Source organism: Aspergillus candidus (genome assembly GCF_002847045.1).
Source record: "Aspergillus candidus strain CBS 102.13 unplaced genomic scaffold BDW47scaffold_14, whole genome shotgun sequence".
Taxonomy (NCBI): Eukaryota; Fungi; Ascomycota; class Eurotiomycetes; order Eurotiales; family Aspergillaceae; genus Aspergillus; species Aspergillus candidus.
In genome coordinates this window covers 224445-251504 of record NW_020194019.1, presented here as the reverse complement: position 1 = coordinate 251504, position 27060 = coordinate 224445, and the positions used below count along the sequence as shown (strand labels likewise).

General features: G+C 54.9%; 8 protein-coding genes across 8 annotated transcripts; 3 read left to right on the top strand and 5 right to left on the bottom strand.

The window, feature by feature from the left end:
* Positions 1–640: 640 nt before the first annotated feature.
* Positions 641–1513, bottom strand: BDW47DRAFT_124639 (putative ubiquitin conjugating enzyme (UbcD); the record flags this gene model as incomplete). The annotated part of the gene is made up of 5 exons (XM_024816290.1): positions 641–780; positions 845–1028; positions 1076–1105; positions 1243–1288; positions 1470–1513. The coding sequence occupies 5 exons, from the start codon at positions 1511–1513 to the stop codon at positions 641–643; spliced, it is 444 nt and encodes a 147-aa protein (XP_024673335.1).
* An 817-nt stretch (positions 1514–2330) lies between these two features.
* On the bottom strand, positions 2331–4077 carry BDW47DRAFT_103466 (acyl-CoA dehydrogenase). The gene is made up of 4 exons (XM_024812081.1): positions 3615–4077; positions 2619–3534; positions 2437–2546; positions 2331–2388 (listed from the first exon to the last, which is right to left on the bottom strand). The coding sequence occupies exons 1-4, from the start codon at positions 3817–3819 to the stop codon at positions 2342–2344; spliced, it is 1278 nt and encodes a 425-aa protein (XP_024673334.1). The 5' UTR covers positions 3820–4077; the 3' UTR covers positions 2331–2341.
* Positions 4078–4334: 257 nt separating this feature from the next.
* Positions 4335–7030, bottom strand: BDW47DRAFT_130970 (uncharacterized protein; the record flags this gene model as incomplete). The annotated part of the gene is made up of 4 exons (XM_024817213.1): positions 4335–5407; positions 5474–5750; positions 5824–6679; positions 6747–7030. 4 exons carry the CDS (start codon positions 7028–7030, stop codon positions 4542–4544), a joined length of 2283 nt encoding a protein of 760 aa, XP_024673333.1. The 3' UTR covers positions 4335–4541.
* Positions 7031–10146: 3116 nt separating this feature from the next.
* BDW47DRAFT_103460 (linker histone H1 and H5 family-domain-containing protein) lies at positions 10147–11922 on the top strand. The gene is made up of 7 exons (XM_024812080.1): positions 10147–10316; positions 10412–10437; positions 10592–10614; positions 10771–10901; positions 11049–11107; positions 11184–11351; positions 11409–11922. Exons 1-7 carry the CDS (start codon positions 10244–10246, stop codon positions 11526–11528), a joined length of 600 nt encoding a protein of 199 aa, XP_024673332.1. The 5' UTR covers positions 10147–10243; the 3' UTR covers positions 11529–11922.
* A 1552-nt stretch (positions 11923–13474) lies between these two features.
* Positions 13475–16549, top strand: BDW47DRAFT_14954 (1-phosphatidylinositol-4-phosphate 5-kinase). The gene is made up of 3 exons (XM_024818321.1): positions 13475–14752; positions 14819–15779; positions 15838–16549. The coding sequence occupies exons 1-3, from the start codon at positions 13623–13625 to the stop codon at positions 16321–16323; spliced, it is 2577 nt and encodes an 858-aa protein (XP_024673331.1). The 5' UTR covers positions 13475–13622; the 3' UTR covers positions 16324–16549.
* A 1177-nt stretch (positions 16550–17726) lies between these two features.
* BDW47DRAFT_130968 (putative transcription initiation factor TFIID subunit 12) lies at positions 17727–20325 on the bottom strand. The gene is made up of 2 exons (XM_024817212.1): positions 18408–20325; positions 17727–18349 (listed from the first exon to the last, which is right to left on the bottom strand). Exons 1-2 carry the CDS (start codon positions 20031–20033, stop codon positions 18095–18097), a joined length of 1881 nt encoding a protein of 626 aa, XP_024673330.1. The 5' UTR covers positions 20034–20325; the 3' UTR covers positions 17727–18094.
* Positions 20326–20497: 172 nt separating this feature from the next.
* On the bottom strand, positions 20498–22002 carry BDW47DRAFT_103455 (uncharacterized protein). The gene is made up of 3 exons (XM_024812079.1): positions 21771–22002; positions 21332–21703; positions 20498–21223 (listed from the first exon to the last, which is right to left on the bottom strand). The coding sequence occupies exons 1-3, from the start codon at positions 21833–21835 to the stop codon at positions 20914–20916; spliced, it is 747 nt and encodes a 248-aa protein (XP_024673329.1). The 5' UTR covers positions 21836–22002; the 3' UTR covers positions 20498–20913.
* A 521-nt stretch (positions 22003–22523) lies between these two features.
* Positions 22524–26915, top strand: BDW47DRAFT_116660 (terpenoid synthase; the record flags this gene model as incomplete). Its single annotated transcript, XM_024814963.1, has 5 exons — positions 22524–23010; positions 23166–24466; positions 24535–24662; positions 25457–26666; positions 26754–26915. 5 exons carry the CDS (start codon positions 22524–22526, stop codon positions 26913–26915), a joined length of 3288 nt encoding a protein of 1095 aa, XP_024673328.1.
* Between the last annotated feature and the right edge of the window lie 145 nt (positions 26916–27060).

Here is a 27060-nt window from a genome sequence, read left to right as displayed (position 1 = left end):
GCTATATCCTAATACGGTTGGTGTACTCATATCAACTACTCGTTCTACAATTCTACATCACCAGAAGAAAACACTGCAATAATGTGACGGACGAGTCGTGGCTACTCCTATCTGATAGTAGATACACACCACCAACCTCGCCCAGTCCTCCACCATCTCCCTCCCCATCAGGCCAAGCTCCATGACCATACCATCCCACCTCCTCACCCTCGTCTCGCATCCGGCCTATTCGACCGCCTCACTACCCAAGAAGGTAGGAGGAGAACGACAGGCGCAGAGGTCAAACGAAAACGAAAACACAAAGAATCCGACTCCATTTCAGTTTAAGATAATGCCATGAATGCATGATAAGAAGGTGGTCATAATGATCGTTGGAGATGACAGTTTTTTTTTCCCGTCAAAAGGAAAAAAAGGCTGCAAAGAAAAAAAATGTAATAAGAAAGGAAAAAGAAAAGAGAATAAAAAAAGGACACCCAAGGATCGCCAGAGCCAGACACACAAAAGGATTCACCGAGAACAAGGCCAGGATCTACGATCACGGGACGCAGAGCTTCGGATCCGATCTAACGCACGGGAAGAAGACACAGAAGCAGCTGGGACGATATGGAGGGGTCGTCCCACGGGAACTGCCGGTGGACGATCAAATGGCGTACTTGCGCGTCCACTCACGAGCGGTGGCTTCGTACCGGGGACGGTCGGTCTTGTAGACGTGGGCGATCTCGGGCACCAACGGATCATCCGGGTTGGGGTCTGTGAGCATCGAGCAGATGGACAGCAGCACTAGAAAAGTATTAGTTTCGATAACGGTCGGGCACTGGAGAAGAGCGGAGGAAAGCGGGCGCACCCTTGGAGATGGTGAGAGCGGGGCTCCACTGGTCTCGGAGAATATCTAGACAGATGCTGCCGTTGGAGTTGATGTTGGGGTGGTAGATGCGCGTGGTGAAGTTGACCTTGGGGGGCTTGAACGGATAGTCGGTGGGGAAGTGGATCGAGAGGAAGAAGACACCGCCGGAGTATGGGGAGTCACCCTGGATGGTTAGTGTCATATCGAGGTAGAGATTCAAGAGATACTCACAGGACCCATGATCGTTGCTTGCCAGTGGAACTGTTCAATGTCAGTCATTTGTTGCGTTAATAGGCGGGTGTATCGATTTGAGGGTAGACAGAGGCGGGGTCGTCGGATCGCATGGAACCCCGCCACCGTGGGCAAAATGGGAGGCACTATGGCGGTGAAAATCATACCAGGTCATCTCCAGAAGGACCAGCCGAGCAAGACGAGGGGGGATCACTATTAGGTATCAGTATATATTGATGGTCATAATGGGTGTATTCTTGAGATGTTGGAGGGGCAACCGAGACCGCCCCGCGGCGGCACAAGGCTTGATTGAAGAGGTGGGGTGTAGATCGTTCAGTCCACCAATTTTCTTCTTCTTTTTTTTTCTTCTCTAAATAAAGAAGATCATACATACCGGCCGAGGTCAGTGAGTTCCTTGTTGATTCTCTTGAGAGCCATCTTGAAGGTGTTGTGTGTGGATCGAGGCGGAAGTGTAGGAGAGAAAGAAAGACGGAAAAAGATAGGAACCTGCGACCAGAATGAAAGAAAGAGAGAGACGAATCAGTCAGCAAGATCAAAGCGTGGAATGTGGATATGGGGGGAGGCGATATTTATAAGATATTGGGTAAGAGGGGAGGGTGGAGGGGGCTGGGTTTGGTTCAGGATAACCCTATTGCCACTGAATCTAGTAGAAAGTGGACGGTGGAGGGAGAGACCGGGAAAGAAAGACTTACTGCTGGTGTATTGGAGAGAGAAGAGAGAGAGAAGGAAACAGGAGGTTTGAGGTCAACGGGAGAGAGAAGAAGAGAAGAGGAAGAGGGGAGAAGAAAGAAAGAGAGAGAGAGAGAGAGAGAGCGGGGGCAATTGGGCTGACAGTCGAACAGATTTCTCGCCCGTCACTCCTTTCAGGACCGTACCCACTTAGCCACCTACCTTTATAGTCTTACATCGATATCATTTTACCTATATAAGTAAATATTTCTTGATATTCTAGATATTTGAGATATCATATAGAATATACTCTATATTATGTTATCCATCGAATAGCGTAGAATATCGCCACATTGATTGCCCCTCGATGACGGAGTGTCTGACCATACCTGACCATACGGTATCGTACCCGGTCCTGTCGTACGCTGTGGCGCAGCAGTCACGTGTATCGTTTGCCTCAGGAATCACGTATACTCCTATCGAATGGATAGTTACATATAGTTAGATGGATAAAACTACGGAGATCCAGTAAAAATCTATCATCAGTTCATACTCTATACAAGTCTCCTAACTGTCTCAAACAAACGCCTGCACCCCCGTAATGGCTCGCCCCAGAATCAAGGCTAATCCGTCAGTACCACTCTTCGATGGAAAGGAAGGGGAAAACTCACCATGGATATCACTTTGTCCCTCGTAAGTCTGCACCACAAACAGATTCGCCACGTGGCGCCCGATGTGGTACTCGTCGCTCGTCGCGTTGCCGCCGAACACTTCTTGTAAGCTGTATCCAGCCAGTCAGTACCTTATCCACAATGAAGGGGGAGAGCGGGGGGAAAGGGAGAAAGAGACATACATCCGCGAGTTCGCCAACGCCCGATCACAGTTCTGTCTCTTGACCAGAGAAATCATCTCCGGCGTCGCCTTGCCCGCGTCCTTCAGCCGGGCGACCTGCGTAGCCGCCAGCGTACCGTACGTGGCGTCCGTGGCCGCATCGGCCAGCTTCTTCTGGATAAGCTGGTACTTGGCCAGCGGGTTGCCCTTGAACTGCTTGCGCTCGAGCACGTAGGTGCGCGCGCGGCTCAGACAGTCCTCCAGGGCGCCCATCGCGCCGAAGGCAATGCCCAGGCGGGCGCTGTTCAGGCAGGTGAACGGACCCGTCAGGCCCTGCACCTCGGGGAACATGTTCTCGGCCGGCACGGGGCAGTCGTCCAGCTGGATCATGCCCGTGATGGAGGCCCGCAGAGCCGTCTTGTTCTTGATAGCCGGCGTCTCCAGCGTACCGGGGGGGCACTGGTCGCGCTCGACCGCAAACCCATGGATCTTGCCCGTGCTCTCCAGCTTCGCCCACACGACCAGCACGTCCGCGATCGGCGAGTTGGTGATCCACGTCTTAGCCCCCGACAGCAGGTACGTGCCCTTCTTCGTCGGGTGCTCGCGGGCAACCGTCTCCATCGCGCCCGGGTCGGACCCGTGGTTGGGCTCCGTGAGGCCGAAGCAGCCGGCCAGCTTGCCCTTGGCGAGCCCGGGAAGCAGGCGCTCCTTCAGCTCCTCCGTTCCGAACTCGTGGATGGCTGTCATCGCCAGCGAGCTCTGCACTGACATTCCTGAGCGGTATCCGGAGTCCACGCGCTCGACTTCCTTGGTGATCAGACCCGATGCGACCGTGCTCACGCCGGCGCAGCCGTAGCCTTCGATTGTGGCGCCGAGGAGGCCGAGCTCGCCCATTTCTTCGAGGATGCGACGGTCGTAGTTTTCATGTCGGTAGGCGTCTATATAATTAGTTTGATGAATTCTCCATAGCCAGCATGGTGGGGTCGGGGATATAGAAAAAGAATGAAGAAGAACCCACCCAAAACTCTCGGCTGCAACTGCTCCTGACAGTACTGACGAGCCGTCTCCTGGATAGCCAGCTCCTCCTCGGTGTACAACTCCGACGCCGCCAGCGGATCCTCCCAGTTGAAGGTGGCATAACCGCGCGTGGCGGTGCGGAGGGATCCCGGGCGTCCCGCCTTCGAGAGATGGCGCGAAGCCATACGAAGAACAGAGGGATTCATGGTGCAAGTAGATAAAAAAAGATAATATATACAGAAAGACAGGAAGAAACCAGAAAGATCAAGAACGATTGCGGGGCAGACCGACTTAAATAAAGGGTCCTCAAGGAGTCAGTCAAGTGGAAGTAAGAGTAGGGTGGAAGAGGCAAGACCTCGGCAATCGGCGGGCCGCCTTCAAAAGAGAACCAAATACTCCAATCACGTCGGCCATCCGATTCCAGCGATCGTAGCCGTCCAGCCCGAAGACTTAATAAATGGAGCCGAATTCCGCGGAAATCAAATCGCCTACCAGGTAGCTAACTATAGGTACTCCGTACTAATAAGGAATTGATTAATGCAGGTCGGCGGAGGCGCGTCGGTTCGGTGGTTGTGTCCAATCACGGTGTTTAGCACATAGATACCTTGGCTTGGCTTCAGTTGGTATGCCGGTAGGCCATTCTCCCTTGATACTAGCTATGTTGAGATAGGATTGATATGGTATTTGTTATTCGATTACTGATAGATTGAATATTGACATTGAGATATTTGCGGCTGGAGTATACATGTCATTCTCAGAACAAACAATAGTATCAACAAGAGTAAAACAAACCCAAACAGACAACCCTTACCATAAATGTATATACAATCCTAAGCCACCCATTAATACAGCATCATATACTATATCTCCACCATACACCCTGATATACATCTAACCAGCAGATCAATCATTCACAGAGGACAGAGAATTATGCCGGCATCTGGGACTGCAAAAAATCAAACACCCCCGTCGGAAAATACTCCTCATCGAACCCCCACAAATCCGCCATCATAGGGTCGATCGACCCCTCCGACAGACCAGGCTGCGGTTTATCCGCCTCCGCCGCCGCCGGCGGTTCCAAGCCGTGACCGCGTTCCGCCGACAGCGGCGCCACCCCCAGCAGCGGCGGCGGAGGGTGGAGGATAGTGTCTCCCGCTCCTAGAGGCTGGGAGCCCGGGATGATGACTGGCTTGAACAGCGGGGTCGGGTCGTGTGAGTGTGGCCGGCCCGCCCCTAGGAAAGAGGAGGCGGAGGAGGAGGATAATGACGGCGGGCTGCCGGCGGTCCGCTTCTCCCACTCTTCCAGGCCAGTGAGCATCTTGCGCAGGCCGCGCGCAATGTGGTGGCTGAGGTGACGCTCGCTGGCGCGCTTGCTGCACGATACCATCAGGTCGATGACCTGGCCGACTAGAGTGCGCACCGAGGCGTTGTCGATGGCGAGGCCAGCGGCCGCGATCGAGTTTGGAGGTCCGGGAGCCCCGCGGCGGCCGCAGGAGCAGCATTTGGCGGCGATCTTTAGCAGGAAGACTGCCGCGAAAGTGATCATGCTGTGGAGGTATAGTGGCACGCCTACCAGCGCTGCTTGGATGTCTGGCTCGTCGAGCACGACACGGAGGGTGCCGATCGCCGACTCGATCGCTAAATTCGCGCGTTTGCGCCGCGCCTCGGACATGGGCCGGGTCGACGTCGAGGAGTGGTAGGTCCGTAGCGCTACCGAGTTGAGTTGCAGCCGCGAGAAGTTGTAGTGTAGGTAGACGGCCCGATATGGGTACGCTCCGACATACCGGCTGCCCACTGTTGAGGTCAGCAACGGAAAAATAAAGGATGTATAAACAAATAAGGTTGAAATAGAAAACCCACCTAATCGGGGAAACCACGCCGCCTGCCACTCCGCGAGGTTGGTGTCGAATTGGTCGATGGTTGGAAAATCACTCTCGGGGACCTCGAGGTCGACATCGGGCCCGAAGGCATGATAGATCCGGGTCAGGATGATGAACAGGTCGACCTGGCTGTGCAATCGCAGATCGGACTGCGGCGCGGTCGGGGAGAGGGTGAAGGTGTGATGGTTGATGATACTCTGGTCTTCGTGGATGATGGGCGGTCGTCCGTACGCAATTGAGAAATGATGTTCGAGGGTCTGCGACGTTAGAAGGATCCTGATGGGGGGAGAAAAGTAAAGAATAGAGAACAAAGGAAAACAGAAAACTCACGTAAAGAAGATACCACAGTCGGGCCTGCTCCACATGTTCAGGCAACCCCAGAGTGGCCTTCCGATACGACTGATGCAGGCCACGCTCGGTCGCAATGCGGACGGCATATCCCGACAGCTTCCAGCTGACGTCGGCCAGCCAGAAGGCGCCGATGCAGAGCGCGCGCAGATCATCCAAGGTATGGTGACGGTCCAACATCGACTCCGACGCCAACTTGGCAAACTCGGTGTAGCAGATGTCGAACGTCCGTTCCTTGTGGGGCCTATGCAAAGCCGTCACGGCCAAGATGGCAGCGGAAAGCATCGAAGAGGAATTCCGCGCCGACGTGAGGTCCTTATGCACCAGTGCAATTCCGTCCCACAGATATCGGTTCAGCACCTGGTCAAAGTAGTCGAACAATTCCTCCGCCTCGTCGACACCGACCACTCCCTTGGATATGAAGTCCGTGACGAGCGCTCCGTTTAGGGCATGCTGTCGTTCAGGGGTGCCCGCGTGAATGTCACTCAACTGCGTCACTTCGTACAGGCTCCCCATGGGCGCCGTGACCAACGACGACGTCCCGTTCTCCTCGCGGTCGAGAGCATATTGCGTCGGCTGCGAGAAGGTCTGCGGCGCGGCGGTCGTCGGCGGGGCGGTCACGGAGGGGACACCCGCCTCAGCAGACTCCATCCTCTGGCCACCGTTCGTCATGCTCACGGGGTCTTCCAGGGACACGGTCGAGTCCTGTCGGTCTCTTCTCTTCCGGGGAGGGGTCTGGCCATCCGCGGGGCTTCCCCGCGCTTGGTAAGAGGCCAGATCCGGGAGGCCAGCCTTCCGGAGAAGATCGGACATGGCGCGCTCCATGATCGTTTTCCACCTGGAGGATCACACGACAGCGTATCAGCAATGGCACGGCGGAGGAGGTGGTGGTGGATCGTAAATACTCTGTCTCATCGTCCAACAACGTTTGGAGATTCTTATTGACAACGCACTTCAAGTCCATCCGACAGCATCGGTGGCAGGCGGCGTCGCCCTCGTTCATGTCACATCGCACCTTGTGTCTCTTACACTCGGTGCAGGCGCGTATGCGCCGGGAGATCTTGGGGAAGTGCGTGGGGCCTTGCCGGGCACCCAGTTCGGGGACCCTCGGGAGGGGGGGAGGGCCCTGCGGGGACGACGCGGACGACGCATCTTCCCCGGCTTCGAAAAGGGTACGACTTCTTTTCATGGCGGAAACGCATCCATCTCCACGAGATCTGGGAGAAGAGGAAAAAAGACTATGATGTAGAAGGTGGAGGAGGGGAAAGCGTGGAGAATTACATGGGCGGGGAGGAATCGTTCTAGTCCGACGTTATCAGCGGTACTAGTATGGGTTTCGTATTAGTTAGTGTCATGCTTACCTCGTCCGGTGATGACGATGCATATTTTCCAAAACACAACGGTAATAATCATGATGGTGATACAGCTGCGATTGGGGTTGTCCTTACATCTCTACCGTGAAGTCCAGGTCAATTATATAGACCTCAGGGACACTGTGTCTTCAATCCGGTATCTCTCCGACGTTGAATTCTAATTCTTGGAGCAGGCTGGACCTGGCCCTGCCTGAGCGTCGTCACATGGCCGGCGTGATCCCAATAATCCGATCCACGGTCGAGCTGAAGTCTGTTAGATGAGGTGTGTAACATTGCGACTCATGAATCAAAAGTACCCCTGGACGCAAGAGCACACTCTGAGTCATGGCGACAGGAAGTTGTAAGTTGTAACTATACCGGATGTTCAGATGTGGAGATCCGGGGTCATCACGTGCTGATAGGGTTATCGCTGACTATGCACAACAACCGCATAAAAGCAAAACAACTGCTTCTCCTACTCGCTGTCCTTCTTCTCTCCTTATCGTGTTGACCAGTTTTGATGCTACCATAGAGGCGATCTCTCGAAGTACGAATCCTGTAGATCAATGTCCATGAAGAGAATGCGACAGCAGCAACCGTTATGGTCGACCCATCCATCATCCCTGTTCGTAGTCTAGATCAACAGCCGAGCCGACGCATCCCCCAAGAACAGACGCAGAGCGTGATCGTGGCGTCGCAACGGTCCATGGTTCTTTTGAAACATCCAGGATAGACGGTGAGTCACGTCTGGTCGGGGCTGGACAGCCAGGTGGCAGTGATTTGGGCGACTGTGTTGGAAGACTCTGTCCGGCGCATAGCTCTCATAGTTCGGACAGGACGATACTAGTGAATAGATGCCAAATACCGGTTCGTCGTCGGCCAATAGAATATAACTTGGTGATTATGGCGTCGTATCGTGGGGAAAGAGAGTTTCTCTTTACTTGTTTGATAGAAGCAACCATCTTTCATGTATTTCTGGGTCCGGTGAGACCATCCGAGAAAGTTGGAGGGAGAGATCATCGCCGCCGGTTGAGATATATAAAAAGTGTGGATGTGGCTACCGAGAGCCCCTGCCAGGTAACATCGTTCAAGGGCCACCACCACTCTCATCCCGTTCCGTTCAATAGTCGAAATTCAATTGAGGGGTGTAATTCTCCCCGTCCAGTTCAGGTAAATCCTCATAGAGCATAGGAGACGGGACCTGCGCGGTAGATCACGACTTCTACGATTGGATCACTCCGTCCCGATGGAGAACACCAGCCAAGCATTCCACTCGGATGCGCTGGACGGCTGTTTTCGACCGTCGCAACTGGCATCTACTGTTGGAACCTTTTTCCAAAATCTTCTCGCCAATGACGTGAATGGCAAAGTTAATACTGCCTGCGATGGGAGGGGTCCCGTGTGATGATCCGCGCGTCTCCTTTGTCCGGCTCGTTCTGCGACGATGCCCATCCACGGAACGAGGCGCTGTCAGTGCTCGGGTAGAAAAGCCTATAAAGTACAGACAAAGAAATCCGTGACCACATGCAAGCCGTTGCTGAATCCAATCCATGGGACTTCTGAAGGGTAATTCGCAGAGAGTGGAGGTTGGCAGCTAGTGAGCTGACCGGGTGATCCTGACCCATCCGGCAAATGGATGGATCACCAATCTCCCCCGTCAGCTTTCCCACCCATGGTCGAGGATGAGAGTTTACAAAAAACTATATTCCAGTAACTTGACTACCGAGGGGACTCCTCTAGAACGGTTCGTCTCACGATACACAGTGCAACGTAGTTGTGAATGGTATATCTATCTCCGTATGTAGGGTTTGGCGCGTTACTCGGATGGCTTCATCGACCCGCTTCCGGACCTTGGGACTGCACGACAGAGCATCAATCGCATTTGCGCTTTCTGCCTCCCCACCTGGGTTAACTTCTGTAGCTTGGGATCAGAGAGGGGAAAGATGCAAGGGACGGGCCACTCGGTTACTCCGGATATCCCAGAACGGCGCACGATGTGAGGAGGTGATGAGCTTGATTGAACTGTCGCGTGGAACAGAAGTATATACGTCTATTGATGCCAACCGGCCTATCTCAATTTACTGCTTGGGTTCACCCGATGGATGAGTGCCTTATCTCATGTAAGACGATCGCTGTATCTCTTCGATCCAACCATACTCGATGCGACCCTGGAGAGGAGTTGCGACCGAAGATGCGCTGGGCGTTGGGTTGCGAACGCGACCATGCGATTAGGACCCAAGAAAAACCGAAACACCACAGGGGGTCCGAGGGGAATGGACAGCACAATCGGTCCGTGTAACTGGTAAGGTTTGGAAGTCCAACAGCCGACGAACGAGCCGGAGCGATTCTGAGACTCGAGAGCCAGGAGAGCCAGGGGGGAGAGAGCATGGAAGGTTGGAGGATGGAGGAGTAACGCGTGGATGGGGGATGTTCAGAATGCGCGACAACGGAACAACAACAACTGACCAGACCACCGTCCTCTTTCTCGCCCACTACGTAATGGATGGATACGAGTACTCAATATAAACAATCATTGCGACCCAGAAAAGAATTGAAAATTATCTACAACATCCATAATCAATGGTGGACTACAATCGCTACGGTCAACCGAAGAATGTCGCGCACACCAAAGTCAGTCGCAAGAGAAAAACAGCCAAAAAAGCCAGGCCAAAGGGGGAGAAGACCAAGCACATGATAAGACAGTGAAACAGAAGGGAAAAAATCCAAGCGAAATATATCGAGAAAAATCAAATCCAATTAGAACCATAAGAATCAAAATTAAAAAGAAAAACGAGAGAAAGAAAGAAGGGAAAAAATAATAAAACGAGCGACTTGACGTGTTGTGCTTGCGAGTGATCTTGTGTCAACACCCGCTGCCCTATAAAGCAACGCATGCCCCGCGGTTCTCCCACCCCTTCCCCCCCCCTCGACACTTCTTCTTCTTTCCCACCACATCGCTCTCATCTATCTTCTACTTGAACTCTTCTCAGCTCTTCTAGCTTCGATCCTCCTGTAGTTCCCATCCGTTTTAATACCCAAACCACTTCAAGATGCCTCCCAAGAAAGCTTCCGTTGGTGCCCCCAAGAAGGCTGCTGCTGCTCCGGCCCATGTCTCCTACCGTGGTATGTTTCTCCTGATCTTTTCTCCCCAACCCATCGCATGATATTATGTTATATATCATTTCTGTCGCGAGCGACTGCTGATTCGAATGATATAGCTATGATCACCAACGCCATCCAGAATGTGAGTTAATCACGTTGTCCGTGGCGCGTCTTGAGGGGGATGACGGGCGCCCGGGTCGCCCGACCGGTGACACGTCGACCCTGGCGCTTTCACCACCACGACTCCCAAGACTTATTGGGGTTGATTATGTTGCTGACTCTTTTTTCCTTGATAGCTGAAAGAGCGCAATGGTAGCAGGTATGTCAACGTGTTCTTCTTATTTCCCCCTTTTTTCCTTTTTTCTTTTTTCTTCCGATCCTCCCATGCAGGGTCCCGACCCTCGGCGACGTGGCAACCGTGGATGACGTTTATATCGGTCTGGTCTCCCCCCAGCTAACACATTTCCCCTCATAGTCGCCAGTCTGTCAAGAAGTACGTGCTGGCCAACAACAAGATCACCGCCGCCTCCACTCCCGCCTTTGATAGCCAGTTCAACAAGGCCATCAAGGCGGGTGTCGAGAAGGGTGAATTCACCCAGCCCAAGGGTAAGTCTCCGAGTCGCGTCCTTGATTTTTCCCGGTGTACTGGTCGATGCTTTCCATGCAAGCGACCAGTGTTCCTGCGTCGATCGCGCGTCGCCTTTGTTTAGGAGGTGAGATGTTTTGATGGGGTCGCTAACGCGTCTTTCATAGGCCCCTCGGGACCCGTGAAGCTCGCCCGCAAGGAGTCCGTCGCGAAGCCCGCCGCCAAGGTATGTTTTCTTCTTCCTTCACCTTTCTTTGTGTTTTGTTTTCTTTTATGGATTTATTTTGTTAACCTCTGAATAGAAGACTTCGTCTGTCAAGGCCCCCGCTAAGAAGACCTCGACCGCCAAGAAGGCCGCCGAGAAGCCGGAGAAGGCTGAGAAGCCCAAGACCACCACCAAGAAGGCCACCACCGCCACCAAGAAGACCACCGCCACCAAGGCCAACACCGCGAAGCCCCGCAAGACGTCGGTAAGTCTTAAGCCATCATACTCGCGACTAGACGGCCATCGTGCTAACGGGCAGCAGGCTCCCGCCGTGGTCGACAAGCCCAAGGTGACGGGAAAGACCAAGTCTGGCCGCGTGACCAAGACGACGGCGAAGCCCGCTTCCGAAAAGACCAAGAAGTCGACAGCCAAGAAGGCCTAACGGTGTTGATTGAATCAATACCTGTTTGACATTCTCAGCGACCGCTTGATGTTTTCTTTTGTGGGTTTCGTTTCTCTTGTGATGTGTGCGCGCTTTGGGTTCTTGGGCTGTATTCCCTTTCATTTCTTCGGCTGTAACTTTTTTCTCATTTGTTTGTTTCCATCTCCTTGACTATCTCGAGAGACCATGTGGTGAATCTCAGGGATGAAAGGGGTGTGATTGTGATTCTGTTGTTTGGTTTTGTTGCGATTTGGTCGGGTTGGCGTCTTGTGGTGGATTTTACTATGGGGAATCCTCTTGATCTTTCTTTTCTTTAATTCTTATTCTTTTTGAGTGGATTTAGGAGCACTGTCCAAGGACGGTTGTCAATTTGCAATGAACGCGTTGTCCATGATTTGGTAGGGACGGTTGACGGGGTGTTGTAGATGTATGGCGGATGTAATACTACCTATACTATGGCAACTCCATCCCGACATCTTTCTTCCTTGGTGCCTGTATTGAATCAAGACCACCATATACAGAATCTAGAATTCTGACAGATGTCTTTGGATGCATCAATGGCACTAGTGCTACTGGACTACGAGTGGGGTAGACGATAGATAAAGGGATTGCGTCAAAATGGGCTGGAGGTGACGTTGTCTTGTCGATCTTTCGGGGTCTGATTCATAATTCTTGTCAATTCGACTACCTAAGTAATATATTGTATGTACTAGCTATTTACTTACTATATGGTGTGAGTGTTCATGGTGTCGTTGTACATTCCAAGTATATGGACACACTTAGGTGGATATATATATTAAGGCATAAGTATAAAATATGTTGTATCCAAAATCCGGATCCTACAAACATATGCATAACTCCTGCATATATATATATACATCCCGTCCGGTCAATACGGAACCATCCTTGCTGCTGTCAGTACACCAAGAAATCCCCCGACTGACAACAGTATCTTACGATAGACAATCTGATTAAAGATTTCAGAATTGACAGCTGAGAGTCAAGAATTGAGTGAGAGCTGAAAGTGGATCCGATTTTTCTCAGCCAGTATTGGCCACGATGGATCCCTGTGGTTCGGAGTGGGTTGGATAAGAATAACAACATCTCAGTCTGGACTCTGGACTGTGAATATCTTGCTTTATTCCGGATTCTATTCTTATTTCCTTCTTATCTTTTCTGATTTTCTCTCGATTTCTCCAGAGTCTCTCTGATTCATCCGCCTTTCTTCCATCCTATAACTATAACTATATATCAAGGGTGGTATTATTCTTATCCGTATTATATGTACCACACTCGTATTGAATATATTTTCCTTCGAGTCTGGCCCGTCCATCCCGCCAAGGTCGCCCCATCACCCTCCGTCTTGGCCCTTGAAACCGCCGGTAATTCCAATACAGCGTAATCAATCCTCCCTCTTCCCCTTCTTCCTCTCTTACTTTCTCTCTTCCTCTTCTTCCCTCTCACTCTCACTATCCGATCTTTCATTTTAACTTCATCCTCCCTCTCCATCCCATTCCGGCGTCGTCTTTTCTCTCTCTCGTTTCGATACCCTTCTGTTTTGCTCGTCTTCCTTTTTTTCCGTCCGCCTTGATCGCCATTCTCTGCCTCCTTTCCTCTCTAACCCTCCCCCTTCCCACTTGGATTGACGGTCATATCCCGTTACTGAACACGCCAACACTACGGTGCCGGACTGTCCGACCTCTCCTCCTCTCGCATGATCATGCCTATCGGTCGTTAAATTTCCTTTTACCACGCCTGTCCCGGCTGGCTGCCAGCTCGGGGACTTTGTTTCGTGCATCTCGCTCGGTCTATTGATCGGATTCTTAAACAACCCCCCCCCTCTTCCTTTCTGCGCTATCCTGCCGCCTATTCGATCCAGAAGTCACTCACAGATCCTCCTCGTCCACCCTCCTCCCTTTTCTCCTCTCTATCTCTTTCCCCGATTGACCCTTTGGAAAGTTACCCCCGGGTTCGTTTGATCGACGATCGCAGACTGCACGTCACCGTGCTGTCTGCCCCCCCCCTTTTTCGACCTCCGTTGTCCCGGTTCCCGCTCCCCTGGTTTGACTCCCCGGAGTTAAATCCCATTCGATCATGCCGTCGTTTGCCAACGACATCCCCTATCAGAGTCAGACGGCTACCGCTCCGTCGTCACATCCTCATTCGTTTGATTCACCACAGGGGAAGCGGCCCGAAAAGGCCTCTGTCGGGAACACGTTTCTGTGGACAAATTGGCCCAATGGTGACTCCAGCCATCTCAACACCCCTCCCAACGAACGCCCTTACCTCACCAATGGGAGCGCCTACTCGCTCCACCCGCCGCGATCCAGCGTCAGTTCGTATACCCGAGAATTGCCACAATCCAAGGATGGCAGTCTCCATTCCTTGAATGGGTCGCCGCGAGATCCCCGCGATGGGGGCAGGCCCTCCATCTCGCTGGACCGCGACTTCTCGAGGCGGTCGTTGGACGCCGGCGGCGGCGCGGGCTCCGCGGCGGCCTCCGTCACCAGCCAGCCCGTCAACGGCACCCCGATAGGGAGTCGGTCGCTAAATGGGAAACCCATGCTCAACGGCGACCACGCCCGCCCCTCGGTCGACGAGGTGGCCACACAGCCGGACTCGGCCCGTCCGTCGACCTCGCAGCTTGACGAGGCTGGTCGCCTCTCGCCGGATCCCGACCGCTTGTCCCCCTCCCAGAACGGTCCCAACCGCTACTCCTCCCCGCCCATCCCACCCAGCATGGAGGGCGCCAACCAGCTTGAAGGGAGCGCCTCCAGCTTGCGCCATCGACACACTCTGCAGGTGCCGCGAACCACCAGCGGTCGTCGGAGCAGTCGCGACCACGGCGAGGACGCCGCCCTGGCCACCGGTCGGCTCTCGCCCACCTCGGGGAATATCCGGCGCACCTCCCTCAGTCTGGGCCGCCGGGCCAGCCGCACGAACCGCTCGGAATCCTTTCCCGACGAAGCGAACCCCGACGAGGATGCTGCCCGATGGGCCGAAGCCATCAAGCAGCGGCGCGCCTCGCGCAAGCGCCGCCGCGATGACGACGATGACGACCGCGTCATCGTGGGCACCAAGGTCGACCAGAACCATGTCAACTGGGTGACGGCCTACAACATGCTGACCGGCATCCGCTTCACCGTCTCGCGGATCAACGCCAAGATGGACCGCGAGTTGACCCCGGCCGACTTTCAAGCCAAGCATAAGTTTTCCTTTGACATGTTCGTCCCCTTCCCCCTCTTTCAAGTCTACCCCTGTTTTGCTGACCGGAGACGGGGATGCAATAGAACCGGCAACGAGCTCACGCCATCCGCCAAATACGATTTCAAATTTAAGGACTATGCCCCCTGGGTGTTCCGGCGTCTGCGGGCCAAATTCCGCCTGGACCCCGCCGACTATCTCATGTCCCTCACCAGCAAGTATATTCTCTCCGAACTGGGCTCCCCCGGCAAGAGCGGGAGCTTCTTCTACTTCTCCCGCGACTACAAATACATCATCAAGACCATCCACCATTCGGAACACAAGCTGCTGCGGAAGATCCTCCCCGAGTACTACAAGCACGTCGAGAAGAACCCGAACACGCTCATCTCGCAGTTCTACGGCCTGCACCGGGTCAAGATGGCCTACGGCCGCAAGATCCACTTCGTCGTCATGAACAACCTGTTCCCGCCGCATCGCGACATCCACGAGACCTTTGACCTGAAGGGGTCGACCATCGGCCGCGATCTGCACGAGGAGGACCTGGTGAAGAACCCCCGCGCGACCATGAAGGACCTGAACTGGGTCCGCCGCAATCGACACCTGGAATGCGGTCCGCAAAAACGCGAGTTCTTCGTCGCCCAACTCCAGCGCGACGTGGAGCTGCTGAAGAAGCTCAAGATCATGGACTACTCGCTGCTGGTGGGCATCCACGACATCGAGCGGGGGAACGAGGAGAAGCTGCGGGACAAGACGCTGCAGGTGTTCCAGCCCGGCGGGGACCGGGACGAGGATTCCAACCCCAACATGCTCATGCGGACCCCGTCGAAGCTGGAGAACGAACGCAAGGCGCGCGAACTGCGCATGCTGATCAAGCGGGAGCGTCCGGTGCCTCTCGATAAAGCCACGGCCAAGATGCCGGAAGAGATCCTCGACGAGCGCAAGTTCCACGTCTTCTACTCCGACGACGGTGGGTTCCGCGCCACGCATGAGAGTGGCCAACCCGGGGAGGAGATATACTATCTGGGCATCATCGACTGTTTGACACATGTAAGTTGGACCCGAACTTAGCCTGGTGGATGTGAAACTGACATGGCTTTCTTTGCAGTACGGGACCGTGAAAAAGATTGAACACTTTTTCAAAGGCCTCTCGCATGATCGGACCCAGATCTCCCCGGTCCCCCCTGAAGGTTACGGGGACCGTTTCATCCACTTCATCAAGGGCATCACCATGTCCAAGGAGGAGGCCGAACGGGTCCGCGAATCGCGCGCCCTTGGCCGGCCATCGGTCGAACGATCATCGTCGGTGGAGCGGACCATGTTGGCGGCGGAGAGGGAGGCGGCCAAAGAAGGGACCCAGACGCTCGCGCATCCCCGGACGATCTCGACGATGCGAGATCCAGCCGACACCCCCGGTTCGGGACCAGCATCCATGTTGCCCATCGTGGACGAAGCGGGGGAGGCCAGCAGCGTAGGCGGTCATAGCCAACACAGCCGTCATGGCCCGCCTGCCGATAAAGATCTACCCCCGCTTCCGGCCATGGAGAAAGGCAAACATGTGGCCATGGACGGGCCGCGCGATAGCTACTTTTGATCGTGCAGCTAGCCACATGGCCTGGCGTGTTGGTGTTGATCGATCCTCATGATATCCATTTCGCAGCCGTTCCGTTCATCATTGCCGGCGTCTTGTTTTCTTTTTTTCCGACTCTTTTCCGCTGTGATTCCCTCTCCGCCCGTTATCATCGAATTCCTCTCCATCCGTTCTCCTCTTCCCGCGGTTTTTACATACGAGAGCTCACATTTCTGGATCTACCTTCGTGGCAAAGTGGGCTCGTATACGATGCACTCTCCATATTGTCAGCTGCTTGGTAGATCTGCTGAGCCTTCCTTTTAACCCAACCAGAGACCGGAACTATCCGGTCTCTGGTCTCACCGACTCGACTCTCCTTAACCTTGGTTTGTTTTGCATGGCCTGCATTATCTTATCTGCTCCACTATCTTTGAACACATATCCATTTCCTTATTTTGTCCATTTCCTTATTTGTTTATGTTGAGAGGTCTTTTAGATGGCGGAACACGCATCTCAGATTACCTCCACATCCTGCATGTACCGCATATTTTCCATTCTGTTCTTTTACAAGGAGGTCGATTGACTGACTCCCTGGCTGACGGGATCTGCGATGATGCAGTCCCCTTACATTCATTGACCCAAGCGGTCTATCTATCGTTTCTCGTATAGTCATTTCCTTCTGTTTTGTGATCTACAGGTCCCTTTATACAATAGGGTTCCCTTGTTCCTTTGTTGTTATCCTTTTTCTCTTTTTGTCCACTTGTGATTGATTGATCGTGTCCCCCCTAGCAAGGCCTGTCTGTCTCTGTCTATCTGTTTTGAGCGGATTCAATTCATCCATCCATCATTGTTGGCGCTTTTTAATACATCTTTCCTTCGTTTCTTATCTTATTTTTTTTTGGTATGCTTCCTTTTTTTTTTTTTCAATCTCATTTCCATTACTCTTTAGAAGATCGTTTGATAGATGTGATGCATGGAGAGAGAGATGAAAGATGAAGATGAAGATGAAAGAAAGAAGAGAGCGGAAAGAAGAGAAGTCTAGAGAATTGATACCAATCTGTTTTGTTATGATTGTTCGTAGTCGCTAGATAGTGAAGTAGTAGCCATAGTATTATTACTGGGTAGTAAGAAGTATCGGAATAGAATGACCCTACATGAAAAGAAAGGAAAAGGACAAATCCGAGAATTCATTCGTTATTACAATTCTTTCACTCTCGAATAGACTAGACTAGGCTCATCCATCATCTCAGACTGACTCTGACCCTGATTGAATTGAATTGAATTGAACCAGATCAGATTAGGCTGAAATCGAGATATCCGGGGAGAGATGATGGGATGAAGCCAGGACACTAAGAAATGAAAGTACCGGAGAAACGAAGAGGGAAAAACGCCAGGAAGACATGCAAAGGGATTCAACTGATTCATTCGTTCTTTCGTTCATTGATTCATGTGGGCGGTAAAAGAAAGAAAGGATACAAGGAAAAGAAGAGAGACGGAGAAGAAAGGGACAGAAGAAAGAAAGAAAGAATCATCAGGTGGATTGCATCACTATAAGTAAGGTAAGGAGGATAAGGTAGGGTAAGGTAGGAACCCCGTAGACACTATCTCAAGTATCAAGTAGCAAGCAAAGATAATAAAGCAATGAAAAGAAAAGCCTCCGACGCCAGCTAACAACCAACCCAATCAACCAACCAAACCAAACCAACAACTCATGAAAAATGAAAAAAAGATAAAATAAACCGAGGTACGAAAAGAATAGCAACAAACGCCAAGTTTGATGCAAAGAAGAAATGAACTATTCGGCCTTCCCCTGCGTGACCTTCGCAGCTTGAATGGCAGACATCTTCTGCGTCCAGCCCTGCGTGGGCTGCGGCTTCTTGATGGTCCGGAGATCGTCTGTGGAGAAGCCTGAGATGCGCATGTTGTAGTTGCGCTCGAGGACGAGTTGGATGTCGCGCATTTCGAGGGTCGATGAGGGCCGGAGCTTGGCGAGGCGGCAGGCGGCAGTGATTACGTCGTCGACAAAGTCGTCGGCCATTTGGAGGACGAACTGGAAACAAACAAGTCAGTTGGAAGTTGATAAAGATGTCGGGTAGGAAGGAATGTACCTCTTCTGCGTCCGGGGTGAGTCCCTCGCCTTCGCCTCCGCCGGTCACCTGGCGGACCAGGATGTCCAGCATCTTCTTGCTCAACACACGCTGGCCCTCGCCCTCGAGGACGTAGCCCGGGTGCTTCTGGATGGCCGGCTGGCCCATCATTCCCATCGCGCCGTGGCTGGGCCCGCCGGAGAGGGTGGGCCGGGCCGGGGACATGCTGACGGGTTCGGGCGTCGGCACGTTCAGGTTCTTCGGGATGACCATATTGATGTTGCGCGCCGTGTTCTCCGTCGAGCGGTTGGGGATGTAGCCCTGCGGGTGGGCGTGGGATGACGCGCTGGCGGACTGCGACATGCTCTGCGCTTGGTTCAGCGGGGCGTTGTTGTTGTTGTTTGCCGTGTTGGTGTAGTTCTGCGCGGCTTGCGCCATGGCGGCTTGTTGGGATAACGGACGCGGGGGCCCTGGGGCGGGTGTTTGCGCGGTGGGCGTCGGCGCTGACCCGTCGAGGTTGGGCACCTGGCCGTAAGGACCCTGCGATACGGGCGGACCTGGCTGCGGTTGACCCTGTGGCGGTTGCGGTTGGGGTTGCGACTGGGGTGGCATCTGCTGCGGGGGTTGCTGGAGGGGTTGCGGCGGTTGCTGCGGCATCATCTGTGGGACGGGGGTGGCCGCCCCCGGGGTCTGTCCGGCCGGTGCCTGGCCCGGTTGGGACGTGGAGGGCGACATGGCCGCCGCCTGGCCGGCCTGGGTCCGTGCCGCACTCACGGCGGAGTTGATGGTGTGGGGGGCCGGGGTGGGCACCTGTCCCGGGTGCATCGCGCCCGGGGGATTCGCACCGGTCACACCGGGCGCGGTGGCCGCGGGACCGGTCGTCCCCTGCGACAGCTGCTGCTGCTGCGGCTGTTGCTGCTGTTGCAGTGCCGGCGCGGTGGGGATGCCCGTGCGCTGCTGTTGCGCCTTGAAATTCTCCTGCTGTTCCCGGAACTTGGTTAGGAAATCGCTCCCCTCGCGGAAAAGCTTCTCGGCCGCCATCTGGCGATTCTTGTACTCTTGGATTTCCTCCTGGGTCAAATTGCCTTGGCTCTGGCGCTGGCCAAACTGATTTCGTACGTCCGCCGCGCGTGCCCGACCGATCTCCTGTTTCTGCAGGGCGATGCCGTACCGGAGCTTGGCCTCGGACAGCCAGTTCTGCACGGCGTCTGGGTTGATGTTGGGCGGCAGGAAGAACTGCAGGGTGTTGACCTTCTGTTGGATCTGCGGAAGGAGCTGCGCGAAGCTCTGGGGGTTGATCGACTGCGACCGCTGGACGGGCTGGCCTTGAGCGGCGGCCTGGAGCTGCTGCTGCTGCTGGAGCTGGCGGCTCTGTTGGTACACGCGCATGCCTTTCATCAGGTTCTGGGACAGCTGGGCGAGTCGGGCGTGGGCTTGCTGGTATTCCGGGCTCTGCGGGTCGCCGTGGTTCAACGCCTCCCAGAAGTTGCGCACCAACTGGGTGTGCTGGGCCTTTTGCTGGTCATTGAGATGAGGCAGTTTCTGCACCTGATCGGTCCGGATCAAGTTCGAGTGCTGGGGGGCCACAGGCTGCTGCGGCTGCGGCTGCGGCTGGGCCTGGGGGGCAGGAGCCTGAGAGCCCTCCATTCTGGTTGTTTTGACGTTGCTTGTTCCTTTCTTTGTCTGTTTGTATCCGTTTGAAGCTTCACGTTTTCTCTATCGATGTCGTTCGGAAGGTCGTCGTCGGTCGTAGCTGGGGGTGATGTAACTAGCGGAACGCGTGCAAGGTTTCGTGGGTCGCCAGGGGCGGGGATGGTGTCAGAGGAGTAAGAGCGGTACGGCGATCAGGGTTCCGCAGGGATGACCTGACGAAAAGAAGTGAGATGAAGTGGGTGGACGAGACGAAAGGGAGAGAAGAGATGGCAGAAGTGGAGTGAGGGAACGAAAGAAGTTGATGCGACGGAGCGGACAGAGAGAAAGCGGCGGAGACTTTTGGCCGGAAACTCGGGGCCGCCGAGCCGCACGCTTGGCATTTTACAGCACCATTTATGCGATCAGATATCAATCAGATTATTATATTATCATATGGTCATACGGTCATATTATCATATCATCTGGCTATTCTATGGAACCAATCATCCCGGTTATCCATTTCCATGCCACGTCCATACCGTCCAAGCGACGAGGCGGATTCCCGCGCTGTCACCTACAACAAAGAGACAAAGCGAGTGGGCACATAGCTTTCAATGACAGTGCAAAAAGCATGGGTCAAAGAGCGGTGGGATAGCGGACAACGCCCAGGGATGGGAGGCACCCGGGCAGTGGAAGGTCATACCATGGGTGTTGCCCGCCCACCAAGGTGTTAATGGGTAGCATCCTCTGGCTGTTTCCCGGAGTCTATATGCTCGGTATGGACGCACCAAAGGTAGGGTGGCGTCGACGCGAGTAGGCGTCCCTTGCTCGTCCGATATTGAATATTCTGCTTGGTGGGACACACCCACGAGCCGGAGAAGCAGAGCTAGGCAGATCACCCCATCAAACCGCCTAGATCGCGCTCGAGACCATGAACGCGATGTTCCATCATCCGTTTCCGCCTTTCCAGTTCTCTGATTTCTTCCATTTCCCGCTGGATGTCCGCGTCGGTCACGTCCACCGTTTCCGGCTGCGAGGGGCGCGAGGCCTCGTAGTCATCGTAGTCATCCCCATATGAGTGTCGCATACCCTCCAGCTCGGCGGTGTTCCTCTCTACGCGGTCTTCTAACTGAGCGATGGAGTCTGTGGTCAGCTGGTGGCGGTAGCGGAGGCTGGCAATCTTCTCTTGCGCACCAGCAACTGGGCTGAGGATGTCATTAGCGGGGAGATTACGAGACAACGAGAGACGGGGTCATAGATGAGGAGAGTCCGGGGTAAAAGGTGTCCCTCTCTTCATGATCGCGTGTACTCACTAGACGTTGCATAAGATCTCCGCCCCTCGGAGCAGCACATCAATGTTGACCTCGCCGCGGGTACCTCTGGAGGATGCGCCGGCGGATCGCTTGATCTCCTCCATCATGTCAGAGCCCAAGACCCGAGCCACGGCAGACTGACTGCGATTGTTCCGCGCGGAATAGATGCGGCTCGCCATGGAATCCCCCTCGGACTCGGCGGCGAACGCGGTGGCCCGTCGGGATGTGGCTCGTCGCTGCGAGGCATGAACGGATTTGGCCGCGGGATCCGTTTGGAAGAGAGCCCGCTCATGAGCCTCGGTATCCCGAATCAAGGCCGTAATATCGTGAGAGCCTAGGAGGGCATTCGTAAAGAGACGCGGTTGAGGGAATCTGGAAGGTGGGTAGGTTAGCATTGGCCATGATGGTTGATCGCGGACAAGAGAGGGTCAATCCTTACGGGAGCTCCGCGATGGCGGTGGACGAGAGCGAGATCTGCTCCAGATGACTTTCTAGAAGCGACATGACTGTATAATCTGAAGCAACTGATTGATCTGACTGGGGGGGCACGAAACAGGACTGTCTCTTGTTGTTGTTGTTGCGGGGATGGAGAGAAACCTCGCCGTAGTCGTGAATGAGTCAGCCGGTACGCCAAGCTGCCTGAGGTATACAGCACTCTGTCGAGGCCACAGCGCCATCTGCTATGGGAGATGCTCCAATACATATCTCTACTGTATGTTCTACTCTGTATACGATCAATTTGACAGTACTCTCTGAAGTATCAACGAACGAGGAAATCCACAGGTTGGGTTGGCTGACTCAACCATCCGTCTGACTCAGCAGCGCTCTCAGCGTCGTCGTCTCGTCCATCAACCTAACCCGACCTGACATCACTTCAACCACCTTTCTTCCCTTTGCTTCCTGCTGCATCCTTTCTTCTTTCACCCCATCGACCAGAACCAGAACCCATTCTATCCTTTCCTTTCTTCATCGCTTTTAGAGTTGATTCTGTGTTTGTTGAATTGTTTCTTGTGGTTAGTATGGACTCCTCATCAGGCTCCCCTTGGTTCTGTTTTCGGTCGCTGTGGTTGCAACTTCAGCCTTTCAGACACACATCTCTTTCTCTCCCACAATAACCTTTTTTCCCCTCCCCTCCAGTCACTCAGTGAGCTTGATGGTGAAACGGTGCTGATCACAATCTTAATCAGAAACGATGCCGGCCGAGAGGCGCTCGCTGAGATCGAACAGCAAGTCGGATTCCGCGAACGGTGATAAGACCCGCTCGACCTCCCAGAGCTCTAGCTCCAACAAGGACAAGGTCGCGCCCGCCCGCGGCGCCGCCGGCAAGACCAGATCGGCGTCCAAGGCCGCTTCGTCCAACACCAACGCCAATACCGAGATGGGTGAACAGCGGGATCAGCCGCAGACCAACGGCTCCGACCCCAAGAAGAATGGCGTGAATGGCTCGGAGGATGTGGACATGGGAGAGGACACGGCAGGTGCGCCTACATCCTCATCCAACGCCAGTAGTAAGGATCGGCAAGGTGACGAGAAGATGACTGTTGTAGTGCCCCCAACCAAGGGTTCGAGGTTATCTGGCGACAAGGGTCAGAACCAGGATGGTGATGTGGCCATGGACGGCGCCGAGGGGGATGACCAGACGCCTGAACAGATCGACCCGAAGACCAAGGCCATCCAAGGTGAGATTCCTTTTCTTTTTAACTATACCTGAATCTATCTATATCTACACCTATCTCTATGAGATAGAGATAGATATAGATGGAAATAGAGGATCGCTCGATCCGATCGGAGAGACCTACTAACCACGCGTTCTTCCCCTCGCCATTCCATCTAGATATCAAGGCCAACTTCACATTGCTGGACCGTGCCGTGACCCATTTCGACCCTCGATTTACCCTGCGTGTTCTGCGGTCGATATCGTCCATGCGGAAGCACATCACCGCCGATGTGCTCGCCCAGGTGGTCGTCGAGACGTACTCGCCGTCAAGCTCGACGGCATCGTTCCTGTTGGAGGCCATCAACCAACCGGCTGCCTTTGAGAGTGCCGCCCCTGCGGACTCCGAGATGGAGGTCGATTCGGACAAGAACCGATCGGCCGCCAAGGAGGTGCTGCCCGAGGTCGATACGTACCTGTCCATCCTGGTCCAGATCTACCTCTACGACCGCAAGGAGATCCAGAGCGGCGCCCAGTTCTCCACCGCCCTGATCGAGCGGCTGCGGACCATGAACCGCCGCACTCTCGACTCCCTCGCCGCCCGCGTGTACTTCTACTACTCCCTCTTCTTCGAGCAGATCGCCCCGCTGCCGCCCTCGCCCGCGGCCGCGGTCACCACCATTCGCCAGCCGCTCCTGGCGGCCCTGCGGACGGCCGTGCTGCGCAAGGATGCCGACACCCAGGCGACCGTCATGACCCTGCTGCTGCGCAACTACCTGTCGACCTCCCACATCTCGCAGGCCGACCTCCTCATCTCCCATAACCGGTTCCCGCCCTCGGCCTCCAACAACCAGATCGCCCGGTACCTGTACTACCTCGGTCGCATCCGGGCCATCCAGCTGCAGTACACCGAAGCTCACGGCCACCTGATCGGGGCCACGCGCAAGTCTCCCTCCAGCCACAGCGCCCGCGGCTTCTACCAGGCCTCCCACAAGCTGCTCGTGGTCGTCGAGCTCCTGATGGGCGACATCCCCGACCGTGCCATCTTCCGCCAGCCGGCCCTCGAGCGCGCCCTGCACCCCTACTTGCTCCTGGTGCAGGCCGTCAGCGTCGGCGACCTGGATGGCTTCCTCAGCATCGTCAACACCCACAGCCCGACGTTCCGCAAGGATGGCACCTACACGCTCATCCTGCGCCTGCGGCAGAACGTGATCAAGACCGGCATCCGCATGATGTCCCTGTCGTACTCGCGCATCTCCCTGCGGGACATCTGCCTGCGTCTGGGACTGGACAGCGAGGAGTCGGCCGAATACATCGTCGCCAAGGCGATCCGGGACGGCGTCATCGAGGCGTCGCTCGACCACGAGCGCGGGTTCATGAAGAGCAAGGAAGTGGGCGACATCTACGCTACCCGGGAGCCCGGCGAGGTCTTCCACGAGCGGATTCGCGCGTGCTTGAGTCTGCATGACGAGAGTGTCAAGGTTTGTTTCTGCCCCCCATTCTATTTCCCACCACCCTTCTTTCCTCCTCGTTTACTGACCGGCCATAGGCGATGCGGTTCCCGATGAATCAGCACCGACTCGAGTTGAAGAGTGCGCAGGAGGCCCGCGAACGCGAGCGGGAGTTGGCCAAGGAGATCCAGGAAGGAGACATGGACGATGACGATGCCGGGGGCGAGTTCGATGCCATCTAAGGGGACTCGGGCCGTCTCGTCCTCATCCGTCACCATTACATTTTTAATCCGGGGACTCCGATGGTGGACGGGGCTCTCTGGGCTTTCCAACCTTTCTTTGTTCTGATCTGCAATGTCATTGTTCGGGTGCGCGTGTATCTTCGGTCTGACGGGGAAGGGGGAGGCAGGAATTGAACAGGGCTTGGGGTCCCTTGCGAAATCCCTCGATGTTTCCTATACTCTCCCTTATTCGAATCATTTCTTCCGACGGGGTTTGCTCATCGTTTGTCCTCCAGCGGTGTTGGGTTTTTAGAAGGGGAAGCATTCGTGCGGGCCTGGATCTGTAATATTGACCAAGTCTTGGCTGGCATCGTAGATTCTCATTTAATTTCTTCTCTCTTTCTCTCGGTTAATTGAGTATATTGGATAAATTCTGGATACAGATGAATCTATTTTAGTAGTGGATGCTCAGGTAGGGATGGAAGAATGACGGGGCAGTGAGCGAATCGATCCCGCTTCCCGTTCCGGCCCGAATGCAGCTCCGCCGATGGAAATCTTTTGGTCTCCGTCGGTTGTCATTTGCGCCGTCTCTTTTCCACTCCAACTTTCTCTCCTCCACACCTCTCTTCCGGTGGAGCCTGTTCCTGGGGATTTGTTCGTGAGTTCTTTTCGTTGCTTCAGCTCGCTTGTCAATTTTTATTCCTTATTCCTTATTTTTTAGTGCCCATTAGACGGATATCAACAGAAGGAAAAAAAAAGCTCTCTCTCTTCCCCCGTCCCTGTTCTGCTCTCGACCGAGCATGAAAGCTCGAACCGCCCCGGCCTCTGCGCTGGTCCTCTCCTCTCGAATCGTAACTCCCTCGACGACCACCATCTGCTGGCAATGTCTTCGCAATGACCTCCTCTCGAACCGGGCGCCGGTGCAGGCGCGCAAATACCACCCGACCCGCCGAAGAGACGCTTCGCCGTTTGGGGCCGCCGTGTCCGCCGCCCAGACAATCTTCAAGGGACTGCCCAAGGCTCCCGCGGGGATCTCGGTGGATCCATTGCGGATCGTGGGCAAGGAACTCAAGTTCCTGACGAAGAACATCCGGCAGTTGTTGGGTTCGGGGCATCCGGCCCTGGATCGCGTGGCCAAATACTACTCCCGCAGCGAGGGCAAGCATATGCGTCCGTTGCTGGTGCTGCTGATGTCCCAGGCCACCGCGTTGACCTCCGACCACCCTCGCGCGCCTCGCGCGCCGTCGGAGACCGTCAACGATCCCATCACGTCGACCGCGGTCCTCCAGGACGCCAATCCGGACGTCCACCCTCTCACCGCGGCCCCCCGCACCGCCGACGGGGCCCCCTACGACTTCATCGGGGACGAGAACATCCTGCCGGCCCAACGGCGCCTGGCTGAGATCACCGAACTGATCCACACCGCCTCCCTCCTGCACGACGACGTGATCGACAACGCCATCACGCGGCGGTCGGCCAGCTCCGCCAACGTCCAGTTCGGGAACAAGATGGCCGTGCTGGCCGGGGACTTCTTGCTGGGGCGGGCCTCGGTGGCCCTGGCGCGCCTGCGGGATCCCGAGGTGACGGAGCTGCTGGCCACGGTGATTGCGAACCTGGTGGAGGGCGAGTTCATGCAGCTGAAGAACACCGAGGCGGACGAGAAGCGCCCGGTCTTCACGGAGGAGACCATCACCTACTACCTCCAGAAGACCTACCTGAAGACGGCCAGCCTGATCAGCAAGTCGTGCCGCGCCACCGCCGTGCTGGGCAACAGCAGCCCGGAGGTTATCGAGGCCGCTTACGCCTACGGCCGCAACCTGGGACTGGCCTTCCAGCTGGTGGACGACATGCTCGACTACACGATCAGCGAGGCCGAGCTGGGTAAGCCCGCCGGTGCGGATCTGGAGCTGGGACTGGCGACCGCTCCGCTCTTGTTTGCTTGGAAGGAGAACCCGGAATTGGGGCCCATGGTGGGCCGGAAGTTCAGCCAGGAAGGGGATGTATCACGGGTAAGTTTCCTTTTCTCTCTTTTTTCTTTTTTTTTTTTTGATCTTCTATCGTCATGAAATATGTAGAGAGACTGACTGACGGATCAGGCCCGCGAACTGGTGTATCGAAGCCACGGCGTGGAGAAGACCCGCGCGTTGGCGCAGGAGTACGCGGACAAGGCAGTGGCAGCGATCGCCCACTTCCCCGACAGCGAGGCCAAGGCGGCATTAATCCAGATGTGTGAGAAGACGATGAACCGACGGAAGTAGGGGGATCGATATGGATAGTTTGGAATATCTACTGGATTGATTGATTTCTTTCTTTTTGTTTCGTGTATTGTCTTGGGGGGTTCTCTGGAGACGTCATGCTGGGTTTGTGTCCCTACTGTATACGATCACCTCTCTTCTCTTGTCT

Bases quoted from the DNA above. Each gene is read 5' to 3' on its own strand.
- BDW47DRAFT_103466 (XM_024812081.1), bottom strand. From the start codon at position 3,819: ATGAATCCCTCTGTTCTTCGTATGGCTTCGCGCCATCTCTCGAAGGCG. The intron at 3,535-3,614 runs GTGGGTTCTTCT...CTAATTATATAG, and splicing joins GTTGCAGCCGAGAGTTTTGG to ACGCCTACCGACATGAAAAC. The intron at 2,389-2,436 runs GTGAGTTTTCCC...CTGACGGATTAG, and splicing joins GGGACAAAGTGATATCCATG to CCTTGATTCTGGGGCGAGCC.
- BDW47DRAFT_103460 (XM_024812080.1), top strand. From the start codon at position 10,244: ATGCCTCCCAAGAAAGCTTCCGTTGGTGCCCCCAAGAAGGCTGCTGCT. The intron at 10,615-10,770 runs GTATGTCAACGT...TTCCCCTCATAG, and splicing joins AAAGAGCGCAATGGTAGCAG to TCGCCAGTCTGTCAAGAAGT. The intron at 11,352-11,408 runs GTAAGTCTTAAG...AACGGGCAGCAG, and splicing joins CGAAGCCCCGCAAGACGTCG to GCTCCCGCCGTGGTCGACAA.
- BDW47DRAFT_14954 (XM_024818321.1), top strand. From the start codon at position 13,623: ATGCCGTCGTTTGCCAACGACATCCCCTATCAGAGTCAGACGGCTACC. The intron at 14,753-14,818 runs GTTCGTCCCCTT...GGGATGCAATAG, and splicing joins CATAAGTTTTCCTTTGACAT to AACCGGCAACGAGCTCACGC. The intron at 15,780-15,837 runs GTAAGTTGGACC...CTTTCTTTGCAG, and splicing joins TCATCGACTGTTTGACACAT to TACGGGACCGTGAAAAAGAT.
- BDW47DRAFT_130968 (XM_024817212.1), bottom strand. From the start codon at position 20,033: ATGGAGGGCTCTCAGGCTCCTGCCCCCCAGGCCCAGCCGCAGCCGCAG. The intron at 18,350-18,407 runs GTACATTCCTTC...GTTTGTTTCCAG, and splicing joins TCACCCCGGACGCAGAAGAG to TTCGTCCTCCAAATGGCCGA.
- BDW47DRAFT_103455 (XM_024812079.1), bottom strand. From the start codon at position 21,835: ATGTCGCTTCTAGAAAGTCATCTGGAGCAGATCTCGCTCTCGTCCACC. The intron at 21,704-21,770 runs GTAAGGATTGAC...CCCACCTTCCAG, and splicing joins ACCGCCATCGCGGAGCTCCC to ATTCCCTCAACCGCGTCTCT. The intron at 21,224-21,331 runs GTGAGTACACGC...TGACATCCTCAG, and splicing joins GAGATCTTATGCAACGTCTA to CCCAGTTGCTGGTGCGCAAG.